Here is a 22,051-nt window from a genome sequence, read left to right on the forward strand (position 1 = left end):
GAAATAAGGAAGAAGCTGGTGTAGGAGTTGGGGGAGGTGGTGGCAGGAAATTTGGAATTCTTGTTTAAACATTCTAGGTTTAATGGGGTACCTGGGTGGCTCAGTTGGTTAAGTGCCTGACTCTTGATTTTGGCTCAGGTCTTGATCTCATAGGGATAATATCAAGCCACACAATGGACTCCACTCTGGACATGGAGTCTGCTTGGGGTTTTCTCTCTCTTTCTCCCTCTTTCTCTACACCTCTCCCCTACTCACTCTCTCCCACACGTGCTCTGTCTCTCTCTCAAAAAAACCCAAAAAAACAAAACTAAACTTGTTAGGATTGAGATGTCTATTAGTTATCCTAGTATAATGTCTTGTAGGTAGATGGATGGTAAATAAGTATGAAGCTTATGAGGTCAAAGCTGGATATAAACAGTTAGGCGTCAACAGTGGCAGATATTGTTTAAAGTCAGGGAGTGAATTAGATCAAGTATGGAAGGAGTTTAAATGGCAAAGAGAAATTTTGGCTCTGGGGCATTTTAACATTTAAAGACATGGTAATGAAGGGTGTCCAATAAAGGAAATTGAGAAGCAAAAGAAGTGGGAGTGGTTATACCATTGAGAGGTGTCAAGTTGAAGTGTGGGTGGCCCTTTTAAGAACCATTCCCATTGAAGAGTGTAGCAGGGTAGATCCAGTGAGAAACTGAAGCATTATTGCACAGCTCCTTCAAGAAGTTGCATAATGAATCAGGTTGTATCTGGAAGGGGTGTGAAGTCAAGAAAGAGTTTTCTGTTATCTGTCTGTGTTTTCACTTTCTAAGCCTATGTGCTTTTTTTTAATACCTGTTTCTTTTTTACTGTATACATATACAGTATACATTTACTTTTTATATATATACACCACATTTCATTTATCCATTCATCCTCTGATGGACAGGGGTTGACACCTACTTTTTGGCTGTTTCAAATAATGCAACTCTGAGGATGGGTGTTCATCTCTTCAAGACCCTGCTTTCTATTTTTCTGGACATATATACCCAAAAGTAGAATTGCTGGATCATATGGTAATTTGCTTTTTAATTTTTTGAAGAACTGCCATAGTGTTTTCCATAGAGGTTGCACCATTTTACATTCCTAATAAATAGTGCACAAGCATTCTAGTTTGTTCACATCTTCCCCATCATTTACTGTTTTCTGTTTTTTGTTTTGTTTTTGATAATAGCCATATTAATGGGTGTGAAATGGTATCTTGTTGTCTTACTGTGCTTTTGATTCACATTTACTAGTGATGTTGAACATTTTTAAAAGTGTTTATTAGCCATTTATATATTTTTTCATTTCATTAAAGAAATGTCTGTTCAGATCCTTTGCCCATTTTTGAAATGAGTTTTTGTTTTGGGGGGGTGTTGTTTTTTTAAAGATTTTATTTTTAAGTAATCTCTATGCCTAATGTGGGGCTCAAACTTAAAACCTGAGATCAAGAGTTGCATGCTTTACCAGCTGAGCCAGCCAGGCACCCTGGGTTGGCTTTTTAGTTTTGAGTTTCAAGAGTTCTCTGTATTCTGGATATTAATCTCTGATCCCATAATATAATTTGCAAATATTTTTTCCTAAACTGTGGGTTCCCTTTTCACTTTGTTGATGGTATCCTTTGACAGTAAAAGTTTTTAATTTTGCTCAAGTCCAATTTATCTTTTTCTTTCTCTTTTGTTGCCTGTGCTTTGGTGTCATATTTCAAAAAAGCATTGCAGAAAAGAAAAAAAGCATTGCTGAACCTGATGTTAAGCTTTCCCCTATGTTTTCTTGTAAGAGTTTTGTAGTTTTAGATCTTACATTTATAAATGTCTTTGATCTATTGTTAATTAATTTTGTATATGGTATTAGGTAAGGGTCCAAATGTATCAGCTTTCCTAGCACCATTTGCTGAAAAGATTTTCATCTCATCACTGAATGATGTTGATACCCTTGTTGAAAATCATTAGAGGGGCCCTGGCTGGCTCAGTCAATAAAGCATGTGATTCTTTTTTTTTTTTTTTTTTAATGTTTATTTATTTTTGAGAGAGAGACAGTGTGAGCGGGAGAAGGGCAAAGAGAGAGAGATAGAGACACAGAATCTGAAGCAGGCTCCAGACTCCGAGCTGTCAACACAGAGCCTGAAGCGGGGCTCGAACCCATGAACCATGAGATCATGACCTAAGCCGAAGTCGGATGCTCAACCGGCTGAGCCACCTAGTCCCCCCACCCCTTTCTGTTTTTTTATTTAAAAAAATTTTTTTTATGTTTATTTTTGAGAGAGAGAGAGAGAGAGAGAGCATGAGTGGGGAGGAGCAGAGAGAGAGGGAGACACAGAATCCAAAGCAGGCTCCAGGCTCTGAGCGGTCAGCCCGACATAGGGCTCAAACTCACAAACTGGGAGATTATGACATGAGCCAAAGTTGGATGCTTAGCCAACTGAGCCACCCAGGTGCCCCAGTAGAGCATGTGATTCTTGATCTCAGGTTTTATGTTTGAGCCCCACATTGGGTGCAGAGATTACATTAAAAAAAAAGAAAGACAAAATTATTTGACCATATATGTGAGCATTTATTTCTGGGCTATGTGTGTGTTTATTAAAATGGGGTATATTAATGCTAGATACTGATGGCAGTAATCCAGTAGAGATGAGTAGGAGAGAGGATGATTGCCAAATGCATAGAATTCTCCTAAAATAATCATGACAGTTCAATATAAAAAGGATTGTAAAGGGGGGCGTCTGGGTGGCTCAGTTGGTTAAGCATCTAGCTTCAGTTCAGGTCATGATCTCACAGTTTGTGGGTTTGAGCCCCACATTGGGCTCTGTGCTGACAGCTTGGAGCCTAGAGGCTGTGTCTCCCTCTCTCTCTTCCCCTCCCCTGCTTTCACTGTCTCAGTCTCTCTCAAAAAATAAATAAAACATTAAAAATAAAAAAAATTATCTTGAAAAATGAGTAAAAGTTATGATTAGGCTGTTAACATAAGAAAAAATACAAATGGACACTATACATCTCAACGGATACTCAGTCTCATCTAGTTGTCGAGGAAATGACAATCTAAAACCAACAGAAGAAATAATGCTTTTTGGATAGAGTTTTGCAAAAAGTTTTTGTTATATTTTTGCAAATACTTCCCTCCTGTTGTCACTGTTTTGTCTTTTTCTGCTAAACAAAAGTTTTACATTTTTAATTTTAGGTCTATTAATAGTATTTATGGGTTTGGGGCTTAATGTTTTTATTTGGAAGGCCTTTTCAACTCCAAGTTTATAAAAATGACCCTTGTTTTCTTATGGTGTTTTTTTTTAACTTTTCAATGTTTGTATCATTATAACAAATGTAATTTGTTTTTCATGATGATGTGTGAGGTAAGTTCATTGATTCCCTCCCAAAAAAACCATGTTTTTTGAAGAATCTAGTTCATCCAATAATATTTAGTGCATCCTTTGTTAACAGACCCAAATTCCCATATTTGCATGATTCTGTTTTTAAATTCATTCATAGGGGTTGAGTCATATGAAATTGCCAACATGCAACTGTTTTTGACCTGCAAGAACAGCAGTTTGATATTGTTCAACTGAATATTTGTTGTGTTATTAACAACTGTAGTTTCACAGTTTGTAGTACAGTAATTATTTGCCTTCATTTTGGTTTTGTTTTCAAAATATTCTTGATGGTTCTTGCACATTTACTCTTCCAGAAAAAGATTTTGACTGAAATTGCATTATTTCGTGCATTTAGTAACAGTTAATTTGGAAAATTGACATCTTTTCAGTTTTAAAACATTAACATCTGGGAATGTGGTATTTCTCCTATTTATTTTGGTCATTTCATAGTTTTAGTTTTCTTCGTGTAAGTTCTGTATCTGTCTTGTTATATTTATTTCCAGATAGGTTATAACTTAGGTTGCTATTGGGAATGGGATCTCTTTCCCCTCCATAATCTTTTCTAATTATTTGTCATAGTAGGAGGACTATTGTTTTTACATGTTTGTCTTGTATTTAGCCCACTTAGTGAAAATTTTAAAGCCGTAAGGTTTGCAGTCAGTTATCTAGAATTTTTAAGTAGATGATTGTATTATCAGCAAATAATCAGTTTATTCCTTTATTGCTTATTTACTTTTCATTTTGCACCATCTAGGTAGGCTAGGACCTCAAAACTATGTTAACTAATAGCAGTAGTAGAAATTTTTATTATGTTTTGAATTCTGTTTAGAAATTCCTTTCATTTTTTACTCAAGTACAAACTTTGCTATTTGTTTTAATAAGTAGTTTTTACTAAATTAAAAGACATCCTTCAGGGTTGCCTGGATGGCTCAGTTGGTTGAACACCCAGCTCTTGACTGCGGCCCAGGTCATAAGCTCACGGGTTCATGGGATCAGGCCTGCATCAGGCTCTGCACTGACTTGCTTGGGATTCTGTCTCCCCACTTCTCTCTGCTCCTCCCTTGCTTGTGCTCACTCCCTCTCTCTCAAAATAAATAAACTTTTTTTTTTTTTTAAGATACATCTGGGCACCTAGATGGGTCAGTCAGTTTAGCTTCTGACTTTGGCTCAGGTCATGATCTCATGGTGCATGAGTTTGAGCCCTGTGTTGGGCTTTGTGCTGACAACTCAGAGCCTGGAGCCTGCTTCAGATTCTGTGTCTCCCTTTCTCTGCCCCTCCCCTGCTCACATTCTGTCTCTCTCTCTCTCAAAAATAAATAAGCATTAAAAAAATTTTTGTAAATGATACATCCTTCTATTGTTAATAATTACTATGTACAGTAAGTACCACTGTTTACTATGTGCCGGATATCATTCATAAGTCACATCCCAACAGCAACTCTGAGGCAAGTGTTTTTATCCTCAATTTACAGATAGATAAACAGAGGCACAGGGCATTAAACAGTATTGTCAGAATTTCAGTGGTAATTGGCAGAGCAAAGAGCTTAAACCTCAGAGACTATGACTTTGACCATTATACCAAACTACCTCTTTTTCTCCTTACTAAGAGATTGTTTTTTGTTTATGAAGAAGTTGTATAGAATTATGCTTTTTTGGGCATCTGGCAAAATGATCATACTGTTTTTCCCATTACTTTGTTAACTTAGAGAATTACATTCTGTATCTAATGTTGACCATTCTTGAAATAGTAGATGAATCCTACTAGGTTTTGGTTATTTGTAATTGTTCTTAATATACTGAATATCAATATTCAGTTCACTAATATTTTACTTAGGATTCTTGACTATGGTAGCCATAAGTAAAATCGAGTTGTATTTTTGTTACATTATCCTTAACCAATTTGAATTCCAGTTTTATGCCACTGAAGAAATTCAGAAGCTTTTGTCCTTTTCTGTTCTGTGAAATTGTTAAAATAACATCTTATCTGCTCCTTAAAAGTTTAATGAAACTCATTCATAAAACCATTTAGTAGTGCTTTCAGGGAAACAACTTTAAGAGCCTTTTTAATTTCTCTGTATTTATTGGTCTCATATTTCTCCTTCTTAAACCAGTTTCCATAATTAATTTTCCTAGAAAATTACTCATTTTATTAAATACTTAAATTTGTTGGTATATTTCACTTATTCTGATCTCTTAAATTGTAAAGAGTCCTCTGAATACAAGGTGTTAACTTTTTCACTTATATGTGTTTCCTTATTTTGTCCTTTGATTTGACTTGCAAGAGATTTGTCCATTTTATTTGTCTCTTCAAAGCCCTAGTTCTGGGGTTCCTGTGTGGCTTAGTCAGTTAAGCATCTGACTCTTGATCTTGGCTCAGGACATGATCTCACGGTTGTGAGTTTGAGGCCTGAGCCCTGCTTTGGGCTCCACACTGGGAGTGGAGCCTGCTTAAGATTCTCTCTCCCTCTCAGAAAAGACAAAACAAAACAAAAAAGACCAAAAGCAACAAAGACTAGAAAGGACCAGAGAACACACCAAAAACTCCCAACTCTACAGGCAACACAATGGCAATAAATTTGTATCTTTCAGTACTCACTCTATATGTCAATGGACTAAACGTTCCAATCAAAAGACATAGGGTGTCAGAATGGATAAGAAAACAAGATCCACCTGTATGCTGTTTACAAGAGACCCATTTTAGACCTAAAGACATCTTCAGATTGAAAGTAAGGGGACAGAGAACCATCTATCATGCTAATGGTCTCAAAAGAAAGCTGGAGTAGCCATACTTGTATCAGATGATCTAGATTTTAAAATTAAGACTGTGACAAGAGATAAAGAAGGGCATTATATCATAATTAAGGGGTCTATACACTAAGAAGATCTAACAGTTTTAAACATTTATGCCTCCAAGGTGGGAGCACCCAAATATATAAATCAATTAATCACAAACATAAAGAAACTCATTGATAATAATACCATAATAGTAGGGGACTTCAACACCCCACTTACAGCAGCGGACAGATCATCTAAGCAGAAAATCAACAAGGAAACAATGGTTTTGAGTGACACACTGGACTGGATGGACTTAACAGATATGTTTGGAATATTTCATTCTAAAGCAGCAGAATACACATTCTTCTCGAGTGCACATGGAACATTCTCCAGAATAGATCGCATATTGGGACACAAATCAGCCCTCAGTAAGTACAAAAAAATCAAGATCATACTGTTCAGATCACAACACTATGAAACTCAAAATCAGCTATAAGAAAAAAATTGGAAAGACAATACTTGGAGATTAACGAACCTCCTACTAAAGAATGAATGGGTTAACCAAGAAGTTAAAGAGGAGATTAAAAAGTACATGGAAGCCAATGAAAATGATAACACCATAGCCCAAAACCTCTGGGATGCAACAAAGGTAGTCATAAGAGGGAAGTATATAGCAATCCAGGCCTTCCTAAAGAAGGGAGAAAGGTCTCAGATATATAACCTAACCTAACACCTTAAAGAGCTGCAAAAAGAATAGCAAGTAAAACCCTAAAACAGCAGAAGACAGGAAATAATACAGATTACAGCAGAAATCAATGCTTTCGAAATTAAAAACAAACAAACAAACAAACAAAAAACCAGATCAATGAAACCAGGAGCTGATTCTTTGAAAGAATTAACAAAATTGATAAACCCTTAGCCAGTTTGATCAAAAAGAAAAGGGAAAGGACCCAAATAAATAAAATCAAGAATGAAAGAGGAGAGATCACAGCCAGCACTGCAGAAATACAAACAATAAGAATATAATGAACAATTACATGCCAATAAATTAGGCAGTCTGGATGAAATGGACAAATTCCTAGAAACATATGAAGTACCAAAACTGAAACAGGAAGAAATAGAAAATTTGAACAGACCCATAACCAGTAAAGAAATTGAATTAGTAATCAAAACTCTTCCAGAAAATAAGAGTCCAGGGCCGGATGGCTTTCCAGGGGAATTCTACCAAATATTTAAAGAAGAGTTATACCTATCCTTTTGAAGCTGTTCCAAAAAATAGAAATGGGAGGAAAACTTGCAAACTCATTCTATAAGGCCAACATTATGTTGGTTCCAAAACCAGACCCCACTAAAAAGAACTACAGAAGAACTACAGACCCAGTTTCTCTGATGAACATGGATGCAAAATCCTCAACAAGATACTAGCCAACCGGATCCAACTGTACATTAAAAGAATTATTCACCACAATCAAGTGGGATTTATACCTGGGGTGTAGGGCTGGTTCAGTATCCGCAAAACAATCAATGTGATACATTACATAAATAAAAGAAAGAATAAGAACCACATGATCCTCTCAATAGATGCAGAGAAGGCATTTGACAAAATACAGTATCCTTTCTTGATAAAAACCTCCAAGAAAGTACAAATAAAAGGGTCTTACTTCAAGATCATAAAAGCCATATATGAAACACCCACTGCTAATATCATCCTCAATGGGGAAAAACTGAGACTTTCACCCTATGGCCAGGAACACGACAAGGATGTCCACTCTCACCACTACTATTCACAGTATTGGAAGTCCTAGCTCCAGCAGTCTGACCACACAAAGAAATAAAAGGCATATAAATCATCAAGGAGGAAGTCAAACTTTCACTCTTCATAGACATTATATGGAAAATTCAAAAGATTCCACCAAAAAACTGCTAGAACTGATCCATGAATTTAGCAAAGTCGCAGGATATAAAATCAGCGCACAGGAATCAGTTGAATTTATAATCACCAATATGGAGAAGCAGCAGAAAGAGAAATCAAAGAATTGATCCCATTTACAATTGCACCAAAACCCATAAAATACCTAGGAATAAACCTAACCAAAGAGGTGAAAAATCTATACACTAAAAAAACATAAAAACCTAAGAAAGAAATTGAAGATGACACATAAAAAATTGAAAAATATTCCCTGCTCATGGATTAGAATATAAATATTGTTAAGATGTCAATACTACACAAAGCAATCTACATGTTTAATGCAATCCTTATCAAAATAACACAACATGCTTCACAGAGCTAGAACAAACAATCGTAAAATTTGTATGGAACCAGAAAAGACTCCAAATAGCCAAAGCAATCCTGAAAAAGAAAACCAAAGCTGGAGGCATCATAATTCCAGACTTCAAGATGTATTAAAAAGCTGTAATCATCAAGACCATATGGTACTGGCACAAAAACAGACACATAGATCAGTGGAACAGACTAAGGAATCCAGAAATGGACTCCCAAATGTATGGCCAGCTAATCTTTGACAAAGCAGGAAAGAATATCCAATGGAATAAAGACAATTTCTTCAGCAAATGGTGTTGGGAAAACTGGGCAACGACATGCAGAAAAATGACCCTGGACCACTTTCTTACACCACACACAAAAATAAACTCAAAATGGATGAAAGACTTAAACGCTAGACAGAAAGCCATCAAAATCCTGGAGGAGAAGACAGGCAATAACCTCTCTGACCTCAGCCAGAGCAACTTCTTACTCAACATGTCTCTGGAGGCAAGGGAAACAAATACAAAAATGAACTACTGGGACCACCTCATCAAGATAAAAAGCTTCTGCACAGCAAAGGAAACAGTCAAGGCAGCTGACAGAATAGGAGAAACTAAAAGGCAGCTGACAGAATAGGAGAAGATGTTTGCATATGACATATCAGATAAAGGATTAGTATCCAAAAATCTATAAAGAACTTACCAAACTCAACACCCAAAAAAAAATCCAATGAAGAAATGGGCAAAAGACATGAATAGAAACTTTTCCAAAGAAAACACCAAGATGGCTAACAGACACATGAAAAGATGCTCACAGCACCACTCACCATCAGGGAAATACAAATCAAAACCACAATTAGATACCACTTCACACCTGTCAGAATGGCCAAAATTAACAACTTGGGCAATAACAGATGTTGGTGAGGATGTGGAGAAAGAGGCACCCTTTTGAACTGCTGGTGGGAATGCAAACTGGTGCAGCCACTCTGGAAAACAGTATGGAGGTTCCTCAAAAAAATTAAAACTAGAACTGCCCTACAACCCAGCAATTGCACTACTAGGTATTTATCCAGGGGATACAGGTGTGCTGTTTTGAAGGGGCACATGCACCCCAATGTTTATAGCAGCACTAGCGACAATAGCCAAAGTATGGAAAGAGCCCAAATGTCCACCAATGGATGAATGGATAAAGAAGATATGGTGTGTGTATACACACACACACACACACACACACACACACACACACATACATATACATACACACACACACACACACACACACATGATGGAGTATTATTTGGCAGTCAAGAAGAATGAAATCCTGCCATTTGCAACAACGTGGATGGAAATAGAGTGTATTATGTTAAGCAAAATTAAAGAAAGACAAATATATGACTTCTCTCGTGTGGAATTTAAGATACAAAACAGATGAACATAAGGGAAGGGAAGCAAAAATAATATAAAAACAGGGAGGGGGACAAAACACAAGAGACTCTTAAATACAGAGAACAAACAGGGTTGCTGGAGGGGTTTTGGGTGGGGAGGGATGGGCTAAATGGGCAAGGGACATTAAGGAAGACACCTGCTGGGATGAGCACTGGGTGTTTTATGTAGAGGATGAATCACTGGGTCCTACTCTTGAAATCATTATTGCATTATATGCTGACTAATTTGGATGTAAATTAAAAAAAAAAAATTCCCTCTCTCTGCCCCTCCCGCACTGGCACAGTCTCTTATTAAAAAAAAAAAAAAAAAAAAAAGGCCTAGTTCTTAGATTGATTTCATGTATTATCTTCTGCCTTTTTATTACATTAAATTCTACCTTTGTTTCTATTAATGCATTAATATAATGCATTATTGGTTAAGGATCATATTATAATTTATATATACATTGTAGAGGAAAAATTTGTCTTAATATTTTCTCACATCTTCTTCAAGTGTACAATTCAACAGTTTTTAATATAGACACAAGGTTGTGTGATGATCACCATTATCTAGAACACTGTCTAGAACATTTCATCACTTTCTCCCCAAAAACTCCATTCCTGTGAACAGTCACTCTATTTTTCCCTCTCACTGAACCCTGGTAACCTCTAGTATATTTTCTCTGCATGGTTTTACTTCTTCTGGAGTTTCACGTAAATAGAATCATATAATATGAGGCCTTTTGTGTCTGGCTTCTTTCACTTAGCATAACATTTTCAAGGGTCATCAGTATTGTAGCATGTATTATTTCATTCCTTTTTATTGCTGAATCACAACTTCATTGTATGTGTACTGTTTTGTTTACCTACTTATCGGTTGATAGGCATCATGTAATGTTTTTCCACTTTTTGGCTCTTATGAATAATAGTCCTATGAACCTTCATGAACATGTTTTTGTGTGGGCATATGTATTTTTATTTATCTTGCATATATGCTTAGGAGTAGAATTGGGTTATACGGGAACTTTTTGAGGCATTACCATAACTTTCCAAAGCAGCTGCACCATTTTAAATTCCCATTCAGTTTCTAATTGGAACCCAGTTGAAGGTTCCAATTTCTCCATCCTTGCCAACTGTTGTTATTGTCCATGTTTTTCTTTCTTTCTTTCTTTTCTTTCCTTCCTTTCTTTCTTTTTCTTTCTTTCTTTCTTTCTTTCTTTCTTTCTTTCTTTCTTTCTTTCTTTCTTTCTTTCTTTCTTTGCCTTTGTCCAGTGTATTGTCAAAAATTAATTGACTATAAATATAAGGGTTTATTTCTGGACTCTCAATTCTGTTCCAATGATCTATATTTCTGTCTTTACACCAGTATACCATACAGTTTGGGTTAATGTAATTTTACAGCAAGTTTTGAAATCAGAAGTGTGAATACTCCATTCAAGATGTTTTTGGGTATTCTGGATTTTTTCATATGAATTTAGAATCAGCACACCAATTTGTGCAATGAGAAAGAAAGACTGGTGATAGGTATTAAAGAGGGTGCTTTTTGGGATGAGCACTGGATGTTATATGTAAGAGATGAATCACTGGGTTCTACTCCTGAAGCCAAGACTGCACTCTGTGTTAACTAACTTGAATTTAAATTGAAAAAACAACTAAATTGAATTTAAATTGTATAACCCCAAAGGAGAAGGAGAAGAAAAAAGACCATTGGAATTTTTGTAGGGATTGTGTTAAATTTGTAGATCAATTTTGGAAGTGTTGCTGTGTTAACAATATTAAGTCTTCCCATCAATGAACACAATATTTTTCCCATCTTTCTTTTTTTCTTTTTTAAAAAAATTTTTTTTTCTTTTTTAAATTTTACCTCCAAATTAGTTAGCATATAGTGCAACAATGATTTCAGGAGTAGATTCCTTAGTGCCCCTTATCCATTTAGCCCATCCCCCTCCCACAATCCCTCCAGTAACCCTCAGTTTGTTCTCCATATTTATGAGTCTCTTCTGTTTTGTCCCCCTCCCTGTTTTTATATTACTTTTGTTTCCCTTCCCTTATGTTCATCTGTTTTGTCTCTTAAAGTCCTCATATGAATGACGCCATATGATTTTTGTCTTTCTCTGACTAATTTCACTTAGCATAATACCCTCCAGTTCCATCCATGTAGTTGCAAATAGCAAGATTTCATTCTTTTTGATTGCTGAATAATACTCCATTATATATATATACACCACATTTTCTTTATTCATCCATCGATGGACATTTGGGCTCTTACCATACTTTGGCTATTGTTGATAGTGCTGCTATAAACATGGGGGTGCATGTGTCCCTTCGAAACAGCACACCTGTATCCTGTGGATAAATGCCTAGTAGTGCGATTGCTGGGTCGTAGGGTAGTTCTATTTTTAGTTTTTTGAGGAACCTTCATACTGTTTTCCAGAGTGGCTGCACCAGCTTGCATTCCCACCATCTTTATTTATTTTTTTTTAATTTTCTTCCTTTATTTATTTTGAGAGAGAGAGAGTGCAAGCAGGGGAGGGGCAAAGAGAGAGGGAGAGAGAGAATCTGAAGCAGGCTCTGCACCATCAGCACAGAGCCTGACATAGGGCTCAGTCCCACAAACCGCGAGATATGACCTGAACCCAAATCAAGAGTCAGATGCTTAACCAACTGAACCACGCAGGTGCCCCTGATTAAGTAAGATGCAAATTTTTCCATCTTTTTTGTCTCAACAGTGTTTGATAGTTTCCAGTGTACGAGTCTTAATGTTTATTAAATTTTTTTTCCTAAGTATTTTATTCTGTTTGATGCTATTGTAAATAAAATTGTTTACTTAATTTCATTCTTGGGTTGTTCTTTGCTGATCTATAAAAAGACAATCAGTTTTTGGTCTTACATTCTGCTACCTTGCTGATCTCGTTTATTACCTTTAAATGCATGTCTTCTGCTTACTCTTTATTTTTTATTCTTCTAGTTTTTTGAGTGCATATTAGGTCACTTAGTTTCATTTTTTCCTAATTCATTATAAGGCTATATACATTTTCCCCAATTATTGTCTTAGCCACAAACATCTTGAAATATTTGTGGTTCATTTTTAATTCATTGATTTTCTTTTTAATCCAATAATTTACAATTTTCAAGTGTTTGGAGGGTTATCTTTTTGTTGTTAATACTTTGGCATTGAGATTGGAGTTCATATCTGGTAGGATTTTTCTTTTGGAGTTTGATATTTTTCTGGTCTTGCTTCATGAGTAGCAAAATAGGAATGCTTTTTGTGTATAACCCCAAGTAAACCATTTGGGACCACAGTGTCCTGGGTTTTTTGGACACAGTATAGAATACCTTCCATAAGATTAGTCTTCCCCTAAGTCCCTGCATAGTGAGTCTTATGCTATTTTACCTTATTCAAAGATATTTTTAAATGTCTTTGCAGCCACAAATAAGAAGAGTAATTCACCCAAGCCAGCTCGGTCCAGTATAGCAGGTAGTCTGTCACTTCGAAGAGCAATAGACTCTGGGGAAAATAGCCGTTCAAAGGGAGACTGTCAAACTCTGTCTGAAGGTAAATTTGGAGAGTTCAGAATGTAATTTCAGTGTGTAGATGTTTGTTATTTGAAATTGATGTTATGGTATAGGTAGATTTATATGTTTAAAGGCACCAGCAGTGCTGAAACTTGATTTGAAAGTTCTTGATCTCCCAAAAACAGACATGTCAGTAATAAAATGCAATCATTAGACTCATATTCTGGACTCCTTAATTTTAAATACCTGGCATCAAAAAAAACCTGGGATATGTCTTTAAATTGGCTTTGAGTCTTCCGGCAGTTTAAAAATGTGTATGTAGTGAGACATTCTAAAGTGGAAACTAGAGAACTTTTGTTTGCCTTCTTTCAGAGTATCCCATTTCTTTTCTGTAGGTTCCCCAGGAAGCTCTCAGTCTGGGAGCAGGCATAGTTCTCCCCGAGCCTTAACACATGGCAGTATCGGTGATATTCTGCCCAAATCCGAAGACCGGCAGTGTCAAGCTTTGGATTCAGATGCTGTTGTGGTTGCAGTTTTCAGTGGTTTACCTGCTGTTGAGAAAAGGAGGAAAATGGTCACCTTGGGGTAAGTTCTTTTGTTTATGTAGTGGAATAATTGCCAATAGCTTTATTCAATAGCACTTCTTAAGTCTATATCATAATGAATAAAATAAATTTCTACTTCGTTAATTTTTTAGCAGATATAAAGTTTATTTGTTGTATTAAAATCTAAAGTACCAGAGACCCTACTTTCTTTTCTTAGTGGAATGAAATGAGATGTTATTAGAAGTTCTGTTATGTTAGAAATCACTGAAGTTAAGAGAATAATATTGTGTAACCTTGTGTGAATTCTGCCTTGTGAGTTTTTGTTGTGTGTGTCAGCTCTTTAAAAATTTATTTTACTTTATTTTTTTTATTTTTTCTATCTGCTCCACATTTTTTTTAATTAAAAAAAATTTTTTTTAACCTTTATTTATTATTGACAGACAGAGAGACACAGAGCATGAGCAGGGGAGGGGCAGAGAGAGGGGGAGACACAGAATCCGAAGCGGGGCTCGAACTCACAAACTGTGAGATCATAACCTGGGCCAAAGTCGGTCGCTTAACCGACTAAGCCATCCAGGCGCCCCTGCTCCACATTTTTTAAGACACTTGTGCTAGGCTACATTATGTCATAGATCTTCTATGCATGTTTTGTACAGAACAAAGCAATTCTAGCGTTTTTATTTTTAACACTACTTTTGTACTTTCACTTTTTTTCTCTTTTCTTATGAAAATGTCTGCAAAACTCATAGTTAGAATTTCTCAAAAGGATATACTATCTGGTAGTCATCACCTTTATCTCTCACCCGGGAAACAAAAACTCACATCCCAGCCACATCAATTAAACTTTTACCAATTAAAAAGATTAAGTGATTATGGGATATATTGTCTGTGAACGTGCTAGATGAGCCCTTAATACCCATCTGCTGATCTATTTTATGGATATTAAATATATTTCTAAATTTAAACAATGGAATAGTTCTACCTTGGAGACTTTGAAAATGATTTTGAATTAGAGAGAGAATAACATCCCTTAAATTTACTTAATTTTATATAGTTTTAAGGTCTGGATAATTACCAAATGTAAAGAACAGTTGGTGTGATTTAGTTTTCTGATTTAGCTCCAGTTTAAGCAGTGGAAAGGTGTTATAATTATTAGATGTTATCTTGTCCTGCCCATTACCTAGCCTGATTTTATACGTATTCTATATTCACGTTGCAGCTACAACCAGCTTTTATATTTTGTTTGTTATGGAGATATTTATATCTGCCTTTAGTCATAACAATTAAATATTTATGAACGTAGACTTTTTTCTAGACTGTAAAATCCTTTATAAATATCTGCAGCCCTTAGCTTTAACCCTCACTTTACAGTTAATTGTATCATTAGCCTGCCTTATGTGATGTTTTCTAGTTTGTGTCTTTTTTTTCCCTTCCCTAATTTATAGTAGTTTGTAAGCAAAAACTTTAAATACTAATAATAAGTGGTTAAAAATGGAAGTAAGAAAAGAATATTAAGTGAAAATTTCCCCATCTTTGTCTCCCATCTGCTTAGTTTTCCAACCCCCTGCCCACACACTTCCCTGCTGTTTTTAATTTTTTATATATGCTGTGTTTTTTCAGTTCTTATGCATATTTAAGCAACTGTGACTATATAGCTTTTTTAGTACATAAAGCACACCTTATTTTCTCAGTAATATATCTCAAAAGTCTTTCTATATTAGTAAGAACTTATTATTTAGGACTTCTGTTTTTATCTTTTAATCAGAATTATTATTGAGATAATTATATGTTCACATGCAGTTCTAAGAAATAAAACAGAGAGATCCTATATACACCTTACGTACGTCCCTCTAATGATAACATTTTGCAAAACTGATACAATATCACAACCAGGATATGACATTGATACAGTCCATCATTTTCTAATCTTTTATTGTGAATCTTCTATTGGATTTTTTAAAAAATAAAGCACTAGTGCCATATACCCTACTTAGTTTCATGCTCAGTTTCAGGACAAGAAGAAAATGTAGATTATTGTATCGCTGACTCGTTACACAAAAATATCAGGTTGTTTTCTCCCTCTTTGAGGGCTACTGCTAAAGGTGGTCGTCTGGAAGGAATGCAGATGACTGATTTGGAAAATAATTCTGAAACTGGGGAATTACAGCCTGTCCTACCTGAAGGAGCTTCAGCTGCACCTGAGGAAGGTATGGAATGATAAAGTCATAATTAGGTGGAAGGTGAGAATAATGATCTTTTTTTGGTGTTGGTGTTGGGGGGTAGTTAAGTTATTGAGACATTGCTATCCAACATGGTTGATCTGAATACAGCATTTATTGTGCCACTGAATTTAATTTACTAGGACATCGAGCACACAGGAAGGCAAAATGGATAATTGGGTACATAAAAAGACACATCTTACTTAGATGGGACATTTGCAGGAGGGTGAGGGGAATCTATAGACAGTTCATCTGCTCATTCACATCTCATTCAATTAATGTGTTAAGCCATCTATATGATAGGAATTGAGTTTTCTAGATATGCAAAAAAGAGATTAGATATGTTCACAGGCTTAGGGGAAGGCATGCACAAAATTATAGATTATTATATATAATATAATGTTAATTGTTAAGTACTTTGTCGGGTTCGTCCTTCCTTCCTTCCTTCCTTCCTTCCTTCCTTCCTTCCTTCCTTCCTTCCTTCCTTTTGTTTTTTGAGAGAGAGAGAGAAAGCATCTAAGCGAGAGAGGGGGGCAAAGGTAGAGGAAGAGAGAATCTCAGGCAGGCTCCACGCTTAGCACAGAGTCTGGTGTGACACTCAATCCCATGACCCTGGGATCATGACTAGAGCTGAAATCAAGAGTTGGATACTCAACTGACTGAGCCACCCAGGCACCCCAGTACTTTGTCTTTTAAAGACAGTCTTAAAAAAAGAAGGGGTACCTGGGTGGCTCAGTTGGTTAAGTGCACGACTCTTGATCTCGGCTCAAGTCATGACCTTCACAGTTCATCGGATCAAGCCCTGTGTTGGGCTCTGTGCTGAGTGTGGAGCCTGCTTGAGATCCTTTCTCCCTCTCCCCCACTTGCTCACTCTCTCATAAAAAGTAAAATAAAATAAACTTAAAAAATAATAAAAGGCAGTCTTGATTAAATGTTTGTATTCCAAACTTTAACCATTTAAAAACTCCTTTGGGGCTTTTGAGTGGCTCAGTTGATTGAGCCTTTGACTCTTGGTTTTGGCTTAGGTCATGATCCCAGGGTTGTGGGATTGAGCCCCACATTGGCCTCAATCAATCAAATCAATCTCCCTCTCCCTCCCTCTCTCTCTCTCTCTCTCTCTCTCTCCCTCCTCCTCTCCCTCTCCCTCTCCCTCCCTCCCTCCTCTCTCAAAATAAGTAAATAAAAATTAAAAATCTTAAAAAAAAATCCATTATGGTAACTGATTTCAACTCTGCCAATTCATTCTCAGTTACATTACTAGTATTCTTCTACATGTTCTTCCAGGTTCATTATTCTTTATTTAAAAGCATAGAAGACATTTTGTAATTTTGAGTAACAGAAGGTGTTCTGTGTGTTTTTACCATTGCTGTGTCCTTTATATGTCAGCAGAAAAGGATGTCAACTTTGACATTGATTTTTTTTCCCCCATTTCTTACTGAAACTCTGCCGCCTTCCACCTCTGCACTTATTTGAATTTTAATGATTGATGAATTGCTGTAGCATGCAGGTGCCACCATATACCTCTGGCTGCCCTGTGAGAGGGTGTAGGAGTGGTGGCATTTCAGGTTTTTCCCTTTTAGTTGGTGGAGCACAGCATTATTTGCGTTTTGGCAGCAGCATTATTTCAATAGAAGAGACTAAATGAAAAGGATTTTTATTATTTTTTTCTTTTTATATTAAGTTTATTTATTTTGAGAGATACAAAGGCAGCATGAGTAGGAGAGGGACAGAGAGAGAGGGCAAGAGAGCAGATCCCAAGCAAGCTTTGCATTGCCTGCGCAGAGCCCGATGTGGGGTTCAAACTCATGAAACTGCGAGATCATGACTTGAGTTGAAGCCGAGTCGGACGCTTAACCGACTGAAACACCCAGGCAGCCAAAAAGAATTTTTTTTTAACGTTTATTTATTCTTGAGAGACAGAGCATGAGCATGAGAGGGGCAGAGAGAGAGGGAGACACAGAATCTGAAGCAGGCTCCAGGCTCAGCACAGAGCCTGACGCGGGGCTCGAACCCACAAATGGTGAGATCATGACCTGAGCTGACGTCGAATGCTTAGCCGGCTAAACCACCCAGGCGCCCCAGCCAGGCACCTGAAAAGGATTTTTAAAGTGAAGTATTGATTGTTAAAATGTTAAGAAATAATAATCATTTCTTGACCTTTTGGCTTGGATCAAGTATAAAAAAACATTAAGAAATAAATATTTTGATTAAAAATCTTTATAGAAAGGACCTGTAGGTATTAGCTAGGTACTGTGCATGGATGGATGGATGGATGGATGGATGGATAGTTTATAAATTGCAGTGACTTAAATTTTTATAGCATGTACTGGAATTATAGGCCCCTTTTATTCATTCAGCATATGAAATTTCTAATTTGCCTATCATACATTTGATGCTGGTGAAAAAGTTATTCTTCCTGAACCTGCTGTTTAGTTCAGGATTTCTTTAACTTGTCACCATCGACATTTCGGGCCAGATGATTCTGTGTTGTAGAGGGTTGCCCTGTGCATTGCAGTATCCTTGGTTTTTAACCATTAGGTGCCAGTAGTACCTCCTCTGACTTACAATAACCAAAAATGTCCCCTGGGAGGCAAAATCATCCCCAGTTGAGAACCACTGGTTGAGTTGAATGACTCAACTAGGGATGACCACTTTCTAAGAATCACTTGCCAGAGTAGATCATAGTTTCCTATGGGTACAAGGTATAGTTCTCAAGTATGCTGGTGGGTATTGTGTTAGTGGTGGTAGGAGGAGGGCAGGGAGGGCAATTGAAAACTGGTCAGGTGTCAGACCAGTTAATAGCCAAGAAAGAATGACGGGTGCTGTGATAAAAGTATATAGGGAGCTCAAAGAACAGGTGTGTAATAATAAAAACAACATAATATTTACTAAGTCCTCATTATTATTAGAGACTGCTAAAGGCTACCAGATTTACCTTGTTTTTTCAATACATGCCTACATGATAGTTACTTTATTATCTTGATTTTATAGGTGAGTAAGCTCTAGTCTGGAGATGTAACTAAAGGGAGCCAAGATGGCAGAACAGCATGGAAGTTTTTTTGTGTGTCTCGCATCCATGAAATAGAGATGTAACTTACCTTACCCAAAGTCACAGAGTTAATAAATGGAAGGGCCAGAATTTGAACCCAGAGCCAGTGCTTTTTAGTAACCTAGTTCACCTTCAGAAAGATGATCCTAAGGGATGAGTACAAGTTAGTCAGGTGAAGACTAGTGAAAGATAGGGCCAGAATGGAGACAGATGACAGAACTTGAAGCATTACATTGTATGTCCTAGTTACAATTCGGAATTTGCACTTTGGGGTCTAAGCAAGAAGTAAGATAATAAAATTATGTTTTAAAATTTCTGTTCTAGGCACATCGTGGGGAATGGATTTGGGGTGGGGAAATGGATGTGGAATTAGGGGCAGGAAAACTGGTAAGAAGCAATGTTAAATTAATGTAGGCGCAAAGATGACTTTTACTTAATTTCAGCCTTAAACTTGTAAGTTAACATTATCTTAGCAATTTTTCTATGTAAATAGCTACTTGGCACCAAAAACCCTGAAACTTTTTGACAACAGTTTCATTTCTTATTTAAAGATAATTATTGACAGCTTATCATAAACTAGAGAAAGGCATTTAATTGTCCACCTTTAGGGTCTACCGTGCACTTTCAAGTCTTTCAAATTCTGATATTTAGACTAAAGTAGTCATGTGACCCAGTAATATATAAGGAGCGATATGATATAAAGAGCTCAGCACTGAGTAAGAAAAGCTGCTGTAAACATGCCAATCAACAGTGCCACAGAAGTACATCCTTGCAGTTTGTTGGGACCTAAACAGCTTGTTTACCTCTGGAGTTCCAGGATAGGCAGTGAGAAGAAAACTAATGGATGAGGCTGGAAAAAGGGAATACAGTGAACAAAAGGAGCTCTGAGCCTTTTGGAATCTACTTTGTGAGAGGAGGAGAGTGGGGCCTTGCTGCTGTGGTAATATTCTATCAGCAGAAGCAATTCTCAAGAAACCTTTATTCTTTATACTTATAAGCCTTGGTAGGAAGTCAGCAAATGGGTTTGTCTTGTATCCGTGCTTAGGAGACACAAGGCTCTTATTTGAGCAGAATACCTAAGAAAATTTTCTGTGTCAGATTACTGTGGGTAAGTCATTCAGTCTGTCTATCTGTCTGTCTGTCTGTCTTTCTGTCTCTCAAATCTTCCTAAAGAAACTTTAAGGGGCGCCTGGGTGGCTCAGTCGGTTAAGCATCTGACTTTGGCTCAGGTCATGATATCACGGTCCATGAGTTCAAGCCCCGCGTCAGGCTTTGTGCTGACGGCTCAGAGCCTGGAGCCTGCTTCAGATTCTGTGTCTCCCTCTGTCTCTGACCCTCCCCCATTCATGCTCTATCTCTCTGTGTCTCAAAAATAAATAAACATTTAAAAAAAAATTAAAAAAAAAAAAGAAACTTTAAAATAAAGCATTGTTTGTGTTACTGGCTGGGAATTTGGGACTACTAAGGAGGTCTGTTAAATATATTTGCCCATCAATGAGATGGTCTTCTTAGACATGACAGGCATTAGAGCTTTTTCTAAGTGGGACCATATGGGACAACTTTACATTAATCTTGTCTTTAATGGCCTGATACTGAAAAGGTTGACACTACCCATATCCCTGTCAATGCTGCTGCCAGTTGATACCCTCCCTGCAGAATTCTTGTAGGTAGACCAGTGTCTTCCTTGTGCAGTTTAAGACTGGAGAGAATATGCTCTGATTGAGCTCCTATTGAAGTAGCACTAATCTCTTTCAGTTAAGTCAAGGCTGTCAATATATCCATCCCAGGGAAAAGTCATGACATGCCTGTTACAAATCTTACTGGCAACCTGTCTAAGAGAGAAATACAGTTTGATACTCCAGCATAACTGATCCCTTTTGGGATATCGGTTGAGAGATTTTTATGTAAGTTAACAAAAACTCAATTCACTTAAACAAAAAGGAAGGTATACTCTCATATTAACATGGAGTCTCACATAACTGTGGTAGGGCAGTTTCAGGGTTGGAAAACTTAGATGTTCAGTGTTCTCAAGAACTCATTTTTTCCCCATCTTCCCCATCAGAGCACCTTAACATCCTCTTATATCTCATTAATCACTGGCAGAAAAAGGAAACTTGGCAAAGTCTATAAACATTTGGTTCTCCTCCTTGACCCATTCCATGTGGCCATATGGAAGAGGGAAGATACCAAACAGCAGTGAGGTTCTGTATTAGAAAGGAGTGAGGCAGTGGTGCCCAGTGGCTTAGTCGGTTAAGCATCCGGTTCTTGATATTGGCTCAGGTCATGATCTCATGGTTCATGGGTTCAAGTCTGTTTTGGGCTCTGCACTGACAGTGTTGGAGCCTGCTTGGGATCGTCTGTGCCCCTCTCTTGCTTATTCTCTTTCAAAAAATAAATAAACATTAAGAAAAAAGAAAAGAGTGAGGCAGGTAAAACATTGGTGTCTGTTGCACCAAGTGGTTAATATATTTCCTAAGCATCTGAAATTTGAGCACCCATCAATAAGGGAGTTAGAACTAAAAGTACAGTACTAACAGTACTAAGCATATAGTGGATGCTCAAAAAATGTGGTAGGTGATATAAAAATATCCTACTTCAAATTTCACTGTAAGATGCAGATTTTGTTTTCCGCATTTAACATCTCTGTGGCATCTTACATTGAATGGTATCTTATAATTACTATCAATGAAAGCCAGTTGTCTGAAAACCTATAAACACCTGGTAAGATTAAGAAAGGTCAAGTATTCCGACTTCTTAGAGTTGGTAAAATATCACTAATTTACTTAGGTAGGCAGTGGGTAGACATTGCAATATACGGGGCAAGGCACAGCATATAGCTTGTGGTCTGTTGACTGACAGCAGCTAATTTCATTTTTAAAAACAAT

The 22,051-nt window shown here is 36.9% G+C and overlaps 1 protein-coding gene across 7 annotated transcripts in view; it reads left to right on the forward strand.

The window, feature by feature from the left end:
- Nucleotides 1–22,051, forward strand: part of TRIM37 (tripartite motif containing 37) — a 143,253-nt gene that overhangs the window by 99,626 nt on the left and 21,576 nt on the right. For 4 of the 7 annotated variants that reach the window (XM_027034247.2, XM_027034244.2, XM_027034243.2 and 1 more), the window contains 3 exons: nucleotides 13,265–13,393; nucleotides 13,749–13,938; nucleotides 15,966–16,105. In XM_027034247.2, coding sequence (XP_026890048.1) covers nucleotides 13,265–13,393; nucleotides 13,749–13,938; nucleotides 15,966–16,105 — 459 coding nt within the window. The remainder of the gene's footprint in view (nucleotides 1–13,264; nucleotides 13,394–13,748; nucleotides 13,939–15,965; nucleotides 16,106–22,051) is intronic. The other 3 variants (XM_015088414.3, XM_027034246.2, XM_015088416.3) reach the window with 3 other exon arrangements.

Source organism: Acinonyx jubatus, chromosome E1 (assembly GCF_027475565.1).
Source record: "Acinonyx jubatus isolate Ajub_Pintada_27869175 chromosome E1, VMU_Ajub_asm_v1.0, whole genome shotgun sequence".
NCBI classification, from domain to species: Eukaryota; Metazoa; Chordata; class Mammalia; order Carnivora; family Felidae; genus Acinonyx; species Acinonyx jubatus.